Genomic DNA, 12,021 nt, shown 5'->3' with positions numbered 1-12,021 from the left:
TTTCCTCCCCCTTCCTATCCTGGCAACCACTGATCTTTTTATTCTCTATGGTTTTTATCGTTTCCAGAATGTCATATAGTTGAAATCATATAGTGTATAGTCTTTTCAGATTGGCTTCTTAACAACATGCATTTAAGGTTCCTCCATGTCTTTTCATGGTAAGCTCACTTTTTCAAAAGGTAATTCCGTTTTGTCTGCATGCCACACAAACACTGGCAAATTAGGGGCAAGCCAGGATAATGTAAGTTTGTTTTTTTCAAAATTTTTTGAGTGTTTTGGTTTATTTTGATAAAGTTTTCTATCTTAAGCCCAATGGTTGGTTCTTTTATGGTTAGTGATTTTTATCAGTACCAGAGCAAATTGAAATCCCATGCCTCCTAATGGAATGCAATGAAAAGACGACACCACCACTATGAATCTAATCAGTAGGAAACATTGAACAAACTCAAAGTGAGGAATCTTCTGCAAAATAATTGGCCTACAATCTTCTAAATATCAAGGTTATTAAAGTTAGAGACTGAGAAATCATTCTAGGTTAAAGGAGAATAGGAGACATGACTACTAAATGCAATGCATGAATCTGAATCAATTTAAAGATTATTAAATGTTAAGAAAAGTTAGCAATAAAGAAAAAAATACTACTGCAATTGTTCAGGCAAAAGAAGAGGCTAGTAGGGGTAGAACTGGTTAAAAGTGTTTGGATTTGGAATATATTTTAAACTTAAAATGACTGATTTTTGTACTGAGCCCCTAATTAATAATGGTGCAATTTAAAGAGAGAGGGAAGATGGAAAGGTGGAGTATTGAAGTTAGGAAATAAGAGTCTGTTTTGGATGTATTTTTCAGTTCCCTAATGCTGCCTGCCCCAACATTTAGTGGCTTAAAATAACATTTATTTGTTCATGATTCTGCAAATTGGGCTGGTTTAGTTCCATAGTTTTTCTAATGGTCCATCCTAGGGTCATTCTGGAAACTTCTAAAACCTCAACTGGGGCTGGATGATTCCAGATGACTTCACTCGCATGTCTGGTACCTTACCTGGCATAAATGTTCCAGCTGAGAGCTGGCCAGGGCTCTTTCTCTCCATGGTATCCCCAGCAGGGCAGCTGGACCTCTTTAGTGGCTCAGGGTTACCAAGAGAAACACCAGCGTTTAAGGGCCATGCAGAGCAAAGCAGGCGTGGAAGGAGGCTGACGATGAGAAACCAGAGTTTACACGACCCCAGAGTGGTGGGATGCAATCCAGAAGTTTCATCAGAGTGCTCCGATGCGCTGAAATGAGGTCAACCAGGAGGGGGCTCTGTGACTCGATGAGTCCACTTCCGTGACGACGGAGGGAAGCACGCAGTGATTTTTTTTTCTGTTTTGAAGAGGACATGCAGCAGGATCAGGAAGAAATGCTGGTTTTCTCTGGGCAAGAACTAGTAAGGTGGCAGTGAAATGACAACATTCTTAGCTCTTCTGTGCTTTTAATAAATTTTTATCGAACGCTGAAAGCTTGGTTGGGACCCCTGACCGCGGACCTGTCTCTTTTCAGTTAAAGCGGCGCCTCCTTGGGAGTACGACCCGCCTCTCCAGCCCCAGTCCCTCAGCCGGGAGCAGTAGCGCGGCGCAGCCGCCAGGGGACGCAGTCCCCGAGGTGATCCGCGAGACCTGGGGCGGGGCCAGCCGCGGGGCGGGGCCTGAGACAGCTTCCGGCTTCCGGCGGAGCCCTGGGTCGTCGCGCGTCGCCGCGATGGCAGCCGAGGAGAAGGACCCCCTGAGCTATTTCGCAGCTTACGGGAGCAGCAGCTCAGACTCCTCGGACGAGGAGGACAGCAGCGAGCCGGAGGAGACGAGGCGGAGGGCTCCGGATCCGGCGAAGGCGGCGGGCGGCTGCGGGAACAAGAAGCTGCCGGGCCCCGACGAGCTGTTCCGGAGCGTGACTCGCCCGGCCTTTCTCTACAATCCGCTCAACAAACAGATAGACTGGGAGAGGCACGTCGTCAAGGCGCCTGAGGAGGTGAGGTCCCCGACCCCGGCTCTGGGTCTTGGTCCCGGCCTCCGCCCCCTCCCTCCTGAGCCGCCTCCTGGGGACCGGAAGTCTGTTCCCCCACACGCAGTCACCCCCTGCGGGATGCCGCACCCCCCCAACCTCCAGCCCTGGGGAGCCCGGGCCCCCTCCCCCAGCCTGGTGGGTGTCAGATCGGCCCCGTAGCCCCCGCCCACCTGTGAGGAGACCCAAACCTCCGCTCTCGGGGCCCCGACCTGCGTGGCCAGGACTAACGGTGGTGACTCCCCCCGCCCCCCCGCTGCAGCTTCTCCCCGAGACCCCTTCCCTTTGACGCCGAAGTGCCTGCGGTGCTGCCTCCAAGACAGTGTCTGCTGCAGCCTCCTGAAGGGGTCAGCCTTGGCGTAGTATCTCTGAGACTGGATTCTTCTTTGGTAATTAAAAGTTATTAGCTTTATTCGTATAGGGAACCCTTTGGCTTTTCACTTAACGGTATTGTGATTTTGATGGAAAAAAAAGAAAAGTATCTTTAAACTTAAAAAAAAAAGTCAGCCTGAACAGTAATCGAACGGCAGGGAGGTGCATGTGCCCGTACCGATGATAGGAACCTCGGTTCCTCACAGTGCTTAATGTGTTTGCTTAACAGCCTCCAAAGGAATTCAAAATCTGGAAGTCAAACTGTGTACCACCTCCGGAGTCGTACACTACCGAGAAGAAACCTCCCCCTCCAGAGCTGGATATGGCAATAAAATGGTCTAACATATATGAGGACAATGGCGATGATGCCCCACAGAACGTTAAGAAAGCTAGGCTTCTCCCAGAAGGGGAGGAGACAGTGGAATCAGGTAAGGAGAGGCAGACCCTGGTGGCTACACCTTTCGCTCCCTGTGAAGAGTTTAAGAAGATCGAGATAGTTAATGAATGAAATTTACATCAGGCCAGTTAGCTAGTTGATGATGATGGTCTTTGAATACTTTCTACTGTGTTTTTGTAAAAGATAGTGTATAATCCGCTTTGGAGCTCTGATATCTCCACCAGTAGTAGTTGCTCTGTTTTAGAGAAAGATCATAAATTAATTCAGGCTTTAAAGTGAAATCTCTGATACCCTAAGCCTTATTAGAACAGTAGGAGTTAATTCATGGATTCTTGTGATTGCAGTTGTGAAGGCTTTATTTTATATTAAAGCAGCTGTGCTTTAGAGCCACAGTTAGTGTGACAAAATGAATTTAACTGAGTATTATTATGTAGTAATTAAAAATGGTAACAGGAAGATGATGGCTTTTAGTTGTCTTGCCTTCGTACATGATATCGTAACTTCACCCCTCACTGTAATCACATTAATCTCTGCTGCCACACCTTTGTCCCCCAATTTCATCCTTCACACTGCAGCTAATGTTCACTTTCTAAAAATTATACCTTGCTGTGTAACTCACCAGCTTAACACCCTTCACCAACAGCATAGTGTCAAAGCCTTCTGTGATACGCTCTGCCTTTCCCTCCACTCTCATTTCACATGGCCCCCTTTCTAGCACCTTCAGATCTTAAAATTCAAAACTTAATAGAACGTGCTATTTTGTAGTTCCATGCCTTTTGATATATGTTGCACCTTAGCCTGGAATGTTGTTCTCTTCCTCTTTGGCTGGTAAACTCATTTATCTTTTAAAATCCAACTCCAAGAAGAAAAATCTCAGGTAACACCTCCCTCTAATTACCTGCTCCTCTGTACCTTGTGTGTTCTAATGCTGTTGATTGCACTTACTGCCTTCTATGTGATTGATTATTCACAGTCTATCTCCTTTATGAAAATAAGTTCCTTACACGGCTGGGTCCAGGCCTTATTTATTACAGTTTGTATCACAGTTTGTACTGTACATTCTAAGTAGTCGGTGGACAGTTGTTGAATTGGACTAAATATTTTGGATTGTCATTTTAATGAAAGGGTGTACCATTTTTGTTAAACACATTTCTGATCTTCCCATATTATAATACAAGGGCAATCTACTTAGCTTCTTTTACAAACTTGTAGAGAGTTTTTTTTTGTTTTAAGAGGAAGGGTAACTAACTGGTAGTTCTTACTTTAATTTTGATTCTACTTGGCTTTTTCATTTCTTTCACTGATTCCCCAATGTGTATGAGAAGTCACCAAAGCACATTTTCAGTAAATGGCATATTTTTGAAGATGCCAAGTGAAGGGGACATTTTAAAATAATTCCTATCTTATAGTATTTTATGTCATTAATAAAAAACACTTTTGCATAAATACTCTAATCTTTAGAACACCTTGTGAAAACAGACTGGGAAATGTGGAAATGAGAGCTTGTGTGACTTGTCCAAGGTCACAAAACTGGAAAATGGCAAGCTCTAAGATAGATACCGTCACAAATAAAGGTCTTTACATGGAAATGATGCATTATTAAACTGGAAGTTAGTTTCTTGATGTTTTTCAAGCCAGAGTGCTTAAGAAATACTATATAGGAAGAATGGCACTAAGGCCACTAGAGTTGACATTCTAACTAGAGTGCCATAGGCAGGTGCTCTCCTTTGTCCCTCTATGGAAAAGGCGAGGATTATATATCCAGGACAAACAAGTGGAAAGAATTCTTTTTTCCCAGCTTGTCTATTGAGTTCAGATAGAAGGAATTCCAAATATGCGGCAAACAGTACTACTATTGCCATAGTTGATTTCTGACCTTTTGATCGTATGACAGTCCTCCATCAGCAAGTGAATGTTAGCAATATCAAAAAACAAAAGGACCCCAAAACACTCAACCAGTTTAAAGCTGAATCACAAGATTAAAATATAATCCTGAAATCTATCTTCTTTTTATAATAAAAACCTTCCTTTCTTGAAGTGATTTTTTTTTTTGCCATTTCAGATTCCCATACCATATACACAAAGTCACTGTAAAATCGATTTTCCTAGCATTTTTTACCTCTATTTTTTTAGTTCATAAAATACTTTGTATTAAACTCCGTACTCTTAAGTTATCTAAGTTTTTAGATTACCAAGTCACTGTATTTACTTTTTCTTCCCATTTTCTGCCCTTAATATTAATTAATCATGAAAGCTTAGCTCAAAGTAATTAGCTAATGCTTTCTTTTCTTAATTTAGAAAATTCGTTTGTATTAAGAATTTAAACTTATTTGCCTCTGGTGTTATGAATTCCATAGTAGAAAAATTATTTTCTTACTAGTGCATCTATAGTATATGGCACAAAGTAGTAAAGTTGATGAACAAACATTTTAGGGTTTTGGAGTTGTTTTCCTTCTCTGGTTTCTAAGGCAATGCCTTGTTATGTCACTAGATGGCATTTGCTCTTCTCTTCAAATCATTGATAGGAACTTATTTTTCCAGCCTCAGTAATTTCTGTTTTTGTTGTTATTCAGTAAATGTACTTGTAACAAGCAGTGAATTAAAGGCAGAAGTGTCTTAAGATCATCTTTTTAATGTATGTTAACAGTAGATTTTTCTGGTAGAGTTAGAAAATAATATTAATTTTTATATTAGTACTGAAAATAATCTCTAAACTCCAATTAAAAAACAAAAGCTTGGTTTATTTGAGCTGTATCTATATTAGTTGGTTTATAGAGCAAGGATTATTGTGTATACATAATAAATTACTGATTAAAACTTTGGTTTGTAAATTCCTGGGATCGTTTGTTGGTCTGAATTGTCCTTTATCTTACTGTCTACATAAATCCATAGTGCTTTATGAAATGTGTGAATAACATCTCCATGCTGTGTTTGAATATGAATGAAAATGAATCACCTGCTCTTGATACTAATTATTGTCCATATCAACAAAGGAGATATTCTGAGTATGGTACAATTAGCAGAAGGAAATTGAAGATTTAAGGTTTTAAATATGTTTCCTCTATAGTTTATGATCTGATACCAGTGGCTTCCCAAAGTTTTTAATATGAAAGACCCTTTCAACATCAAAATAGTTTATAGACCACCACGTGATAGTTCTTGAATTATGAGTATCTAATGATTGAGAAAATAAAGTCAAATGTACAATGAATTCAGTAATGTGCTTAAAATAAATTTGTATTTTATAAGTCATCTTCTACATACTATTTATTCCATCTTTATAGTGTTCTCAAAGCCACACATTTGTTCAGAGATATGGGAAGTTAGCAGCTCATCCGTGCTACCCTGTGTTTTATTGAAACGTACTTGGATGTTTTAAGTTGAATAAAAGGTCCACTTTTTCATTTTTGACATTTATATTAATTGGAAATTTTCTGTGGCTACAGACATAACATCTTTGAAAAGTTATAAAGGACATAGTTTTAATGTAAGGTTCCCCATCCTCCCTCTTCAAAATTCTTCACAATATGAAGGAGGGAAGATGTCTGTTTTTCTATTACCAGTGTAATAATCTTATCCTCCTAGGAATGGGAGAGTGAAGGTAGGTGGAGTAGAACTAACTACATAGGACATAATTGAAAATACAGTTTCAGTGAAATATCTACCTCTGAGTTATTTTTTTACTGCAAAATATAAGGGGCCCAGGGATAAGATAAGGAGGGTATTTGTTTGGAGGGGAGAGAAAGAAGATTGGAAGGGAAAGAACAACTGATAGCCGCTTAAATTGATTTTAAAAAAATAAACAATATGTTCCACTTGTACAAAGTGTAGATTATATATTTAAATATACACAATGTGTATGCTGTAGAATACATGGGAATAGCTTTTTCAGAACAAATCTGATTTGCTTATTTTAAGCTCCCTTAAGTATGGTGCTAAAAGGTGAATTTTGTATAACAATTGAAAAAAATTTTCCTCTTTTTACTTGCACTTTAAAAATCATAGTTCTAAAAGTTAATTTTGGGTTTTTATTGGGAAAGTTTGAAAGAAACATTAGTTGAGGGTGATGATACTGTTATAAAGTCAATGAAATTTTAATGCTTTTGAAAAATTACTGATTGAACTCTTCCTTTCCTGTTTAAAGATGATGAAAAAGATGAGCATACTTCTAAAAAGCGCAAAGTAGAACCAGGAGAACCAACAAAGAAGAAAAAGTAGAAAACAACAAATGACAAATTTTGGACTGCAAAACTTAATTGATGAAATGGGTTTTTTTGGCAGATAAGTTGATATTGTAAATTATTATGAAATATTATCTCCATGAAAGTACATGTTAATTAACTAATAAGTGTTGCTGCAGGAACTTTCCACTGTAGAATTCACTTTTTATTTAAAACTTGTATGTATTTAAAACTCAAATGGTGACTTATGATTTTGAAGTTGACAACACTTGAAAGCATTCTTGCTATCACAGAACTGGTGACATGCTTTGAGATTTCTGTCACATGTTGACATGTCTGTTCTATGAACCTTTTATAAAGGAATATATTTTTAAAGTAAGTATATTGTAATGTACTGTGAACTTGTAGGGTGTTTTTCAACAGTGTGTGTACAGTGTAAATAGATCATGGAAATAAAATTACTTACTCAATATTACTATTACTGCATAACATTAACATTTGAGTGTTTGCAACAGATACTCTCTTTGCCTGTGATGTTAATAGTAGATATTGCCATTTAGGGAGTGCCTCCTGTGTTCCAGGTGCTTTGTGCATACATTGTCTGTGGTCCTCAAACAGCCTAGTAAGCAGGTATTAGTAGCTTTGTTTTATAATAAAGAGTGATTAACTTATCGAAGGTTTCACAGCTAGTGAGCAGTGAATTTGGGATTTTACTCACAACACTTGAACTCTAAAATCATCACACTACACCATCTATCCAGCAATCAAAATTTAGGAACTGCAGTTGGCATCTTTTCCAGGTACTCTTCTGTAGTAGTTTAGCGGAGATCCTCTCCTCACCTGATTGTATTACTCTGCGTATCATATATGCCTTATATTATGACAATTCATTGATTTCCCTGTTAAGTAGTAAGTTTGCTGAAGATAAAGATCTTCAAAGAGCTGCCAGATGTCGCAAATAAAAATACAGGACACACAGTTAAGTTTGAATTTTAGATAAACAACAAATAATGTTTTAGTATATGTAATATTTAAGACCTATTTATACTAAAAAATCCTTTGTTTATCTGAAAATCAAATTTAACTGGGCATCTTGTAATTTATCTGCTAATTCTACTTCAACATGTTTTCTCACCCAGCTCCTATTTTAATGCTTTGCATATAGTAATAATCAAGAAAATCTACGAGGTTGTAGTCAGGAAGATAATCTTTGAATTTGACTTCTACAGTCCAAAATGCAGTGCTGTTATTTGTAACTTTTTGAACAATATAAAGGAGAAATACACTGCATCAGTCTTTCCATGAATCTTAATGCCTTTAAGAGACAGTGTTAATTACAGGACACTGCATTTAGTGTATAAGGAAAAGACATTAGTTTTTGAGTTTTAAAAAATCCCCCAGTCCAATTGTTCCCCCCATACTGGAAGCCAACATTTGAAAAACTATAAAATTTGTTTAGTTGGGAACATGATCAAATAGATTAAAATTTGTAAGTCATTAAAACTATGTCAGCCATGGCTGTTTGTGGAATAAGAAAGGAACGTAGCAGTATGATGGTTTCTAGTACATGTCAAACTTACAAAAACCAATTCTACAGCTGCTTATCCTCTAGGTTTAGAAATGGGTGAATCCTAAAAGTTGAAGTAATTGACAAAGTAAGAAACTGTTTAAGGTTGAAGTATATGTGTGAATAATTTGGAGGCCTGTGGTATCATATACTAGGGCAGCATCAACTGGTAAAGCATGACCCTGTGTGACACCAAATTAAATAGAATCATAATTATGAGGCAAAATGTATAGTCTGGATTCATGTATTGGTAAAGCAGATATCTCAGAAGTTACTGAAATATTACATGATTAAAAAATTAGCATGAAAGCAAACCATAACCCCGCAGAAAAAATCCCAGCAAGCCACAGTCTGAAAATCTTTTAACCTCTTTTGTTCAACTCCCAGGTTACACCAGTTAGTTTAAGACATTCTAATTGGAATAAAAGAGCATTATTGAGAAAACTGATACTGCTGCTTAGCCATTAAAATACTAATATCAACTTATTTGCAAACTTGCAACTTTCTGGTCTTAATTCTTAGTGCTGTATAGTGCTTTTGAGTTCACAGAGTTGAATCACATAATATTTTATTTTTCAAAAACCAAATGAGGTAGGTTTTATCATTTCCAAATGAGAGACTGGATAATTAAAATATGAATGGACTAACGCAAGTTTGGGCATGACCTACATATAAAACGTGTTGCCACATGATTAAGTTAGATACAAAGCCCTACCAGAGATATTTGAAAAATGTGATTATTTTTACAGTTACCTGAATTAAGTTCCGAATGAGAACTCAATATGTTAAAGCTGATGAATTTAAATCCACAACTGGACTGTAAAATGTATCCATGGTGGTGGTTTGGATTTTAGAGCTTTTTATCCATACGGAATGCTCCCCTCCCCCTTCTTACCATTCCATTATCACTTAGCACGGAAGTGCCAGGCAGTCTTACAAAAAGGTGTGAAATTCCCAGCAAGTGTTTTGGACTTTTCATCATTAAATTCTAAAGCTTTCTCTCTTGATCTCCTTCCACTTAGATAGTTTTCCCAATTTGAAGCATTGCATTTGCATTTTAATGCAGAAGGGAAAAAAAGATACCAAGAAGCATTTGTATGTACTGCCCCCAGAGGTGGGGCTTTTAGCCTGTTTTGTTTATTGACAAGAGCAATGCCTGGCACATAGTAGGCACTCAATATAACTGCTAAATGTTGATGGTAAGCTGAATTCCTCACCGCAGGCTTAGGGGTGATCCAGCAGAGGTTTGTGTTTTCAGTTATATGGGCCAATAAATCTTGACAGTTTAAACCAGTTTGAGTTAAGTTTTCTGTCATTTTCCCTCAAAAACATCCCAATTGATGTGAAACTTCGTACTCCTTTGGTTTCTTCCAGGGCCCTGTGCTCTCCTTTCATGTCTCTCTTTTCTCCGGCTCCTTCCCGTGCACCTCCCTTGCATGCCAACGTAGCTTGCGCTGTTCCCTTATTCTCCACACTGGTTCTTGATTCCAGCCAAGTGTCAGCCCCAGATTGGTGTATCCAACTGTACATTTCCTCTTGGGTCTCAAAGGCCCCTCACATACCGGATGTCCAAAACCAAACACATTGTGTCAGAACCCATATCACCTCCCATATTTCATTTCTGGTTAATGGCATCACCGTCAACCCAGAAATTTGCCCTCTGCCTGGCTTCCCAAAACATAGGTTTGGTCAGTAAACCCGGAAGGTTCTCAGTCTCACACACCTCTTAATCTGGCTTTAATGAATCGTTTATAATTCCCCAGATAGCTCTTAGTTTCACAGTCTGTGCCTTCTCTTGCACAAGTTGCTTAGCCTAGCCTTCATCTGCGTTCTTAGTGAAACTCCCCTCCCCCCTGCCTTATCCTCCAAGAAGCAGTTCAAGCATTTCCTTCCTTACATATCTTTTTCTATTTCTCTCTGAATCTGGACCCATACATTGCATTCCCCCATGCTCAGTACTAAATGAATAATAGCCAACATTTACTGAGTACTTGCCAGGCTTGTTCTTGGTGCTGTACATGCACTAACTCATTCAATTCAATGAGGTATGTGCTATGACTAGCCCTACTTTTCAGGGGAGAAAACTGAGGTGCAGAGAAGTGATTTGCTCAAGGTGCTAGAACTGGGAAGGGCAGGCACTCTGTTGCCAGGCCCACTGGGCTTCCTCACTACACTGGAGGAGAGGAAGGAGGGCCTGAATAAGCCAGTAGATTTATTAATTCTGCCAGTTTCATTCAAAGAATGTCTTACCACTAGAAAGCACTTGGAACACAAATATTTGGACAATTAGTGAATCCAACACCAGTTCACCAAAGGTGCAGAATTTGTTGAATACATCAGAAACATCTTTCGGATAGATTAGATTGATATAAAAAGAAAGCCAATGTGTAAATGTTTTAAGAGGATTAATGTACATTTCAGTGACTTCATAGCTTAATTGTCACATATTTTGGGTATTCTTAATTGAAAGCCTTAAAGCAATAGGGCTGAGAATATATTCCTGTTCCTTTAAAAATATATTTTATCTTTTTAATTGCTTTTTTAAAGCAAAGTGAGACAGCTTTATGGTTCAAATTTTGCCTCAAATTTCATTGGCTTTTCTCTAACATTTCAAATTATGGCTTGAGTTTAGAATCATAGCACTGGGGCATGGGAAGTCCTCCAGAGGTCCCCGGGTACAGCCTTCCCATAACGTAGGAATGTCTTCTCTGTGATCTTTGCCTCTCTTTTCTAGGCTCACAGACAAGCCCATGAAATGACAGGCTTACAGGCTGGATTTGAAAAGTCATTTCCTGTATGTCTGCAATATTTGGTACCCAGGGTCTGGAACTCCTTTTCCCTGTGTTTACCATTTTCTTAAAAAGGAGAAGAAACAGGATTTGGTGCATACTGTTGAAGTAGAAGTGCAGCTCTATTCCTGGTATAATGACCTGTCTTTGTTTCTAAATGGGATCAAAATTCTAGCAACCTCCCCAAAAACACTGGTGAGTTTGCATTAACATTTTAAATTTAGAATTCTTGAGAGAAACTGCAAGGAAATGACAAAACAATCAGTTCCAACTTAGAAGGTGACTTGTCTGCCAGCAAAGCTATAAGCAGGTCAACTCAGACATAACTCCTCTGAGGCTCACAAGTCAGGGGTATTTTAAGACCCTGTTGCTTGTTTTTGCTGTTTTTCAGTGTGTACTCGTGCACATACGCACATGGCTCCTAAGGCTTTACCAGTCAATAGAACCTTCCTCTCTTCCCTTACCATGTTCTGCCTTCAGGCCTTCCCCTCCAATCCTCTCCTTAACTACAAAAAGTGGCCTGAAAGCCTTAACCTTAAAATGTCTTCCATAACATCTGGAATCCATATGTCAAATCTGTAAGGCATACACTCTTGATTTTTTTTTCTTTTAATTTAGGCTTAATGACTTTGAGCTCCAAGTGCCCGCTGCCCCTGCCTCCCTCCATACCAAACTAATTAG

The 12,021-nt window shown here is 38.9% G+C and overlaps 1 protein-coding gene across 1 annotated transcript; it reads left to right on the top strand.

Annotated features, from left to right (window-relative positions):
* The first annotated feature begins 1,343 nt into the window (after positions 1–1,343).
* Positions 1,344–9,844, top strand: LOC308560170 (UPF0690 protein C1orf52). The gene is made up of 3 exons (XM_081143879.1): positions 1,344–2,001; positions 2,636–2,834; positions 6,948–9,844. Exons 1-3 carry the CDS (start codon positions 1,735–1,737, stop codon positions 7,019–7,021), a joined length of 540 nt encoding a protein of 179 aa, XP_081000005.1. The 5' UTR covers positions 1,344–1,734; the 3' UTR covers positions 7,022–9,844.
* Positions 9,845–12,021: the final 2,177 nt, after the last annotated feature.

Source organism: Miniopterus schreibersii (genome assembly GCF_964146895.1).
Source record: "Miniopterus schreibersii genome assembly, chromosome: 8".
NCBI lineage: Eukaryota > Metazoa > Chordata > Mammalia > Chiroptera > Miniopteridae > Miniopterus > Miniopterus schreibersii.
Note: the sequence above shows the minus strand (reverse complement) of the source record. Positions and strands in the feature narration are given on the sequence as shown.

Coding starts and splice junctions, on each gene's coding strand:
- LOC308560170 (XM_081143879.1), top strand. CDS start 1,735: ATGGCAGCCGAGGAGAAGGACCCCCTGAGCTATTTCGCAGCTTACGGG. Junction 2,002..2,635: donor TCGTCAAGGCGCCTGAGGAG/GTGAGGTCCCCG, acceptor TTTGCTTAACAG/CCTCCAAAGGAATTCAAAAT. Junction 2,835..6,947: donor GGAGGAGACAGTGGAATCAG/GTAAGGAGAGGC, acceptor TCCTGTTTAAAG/ATGATGAAAAAGATGAGCAT.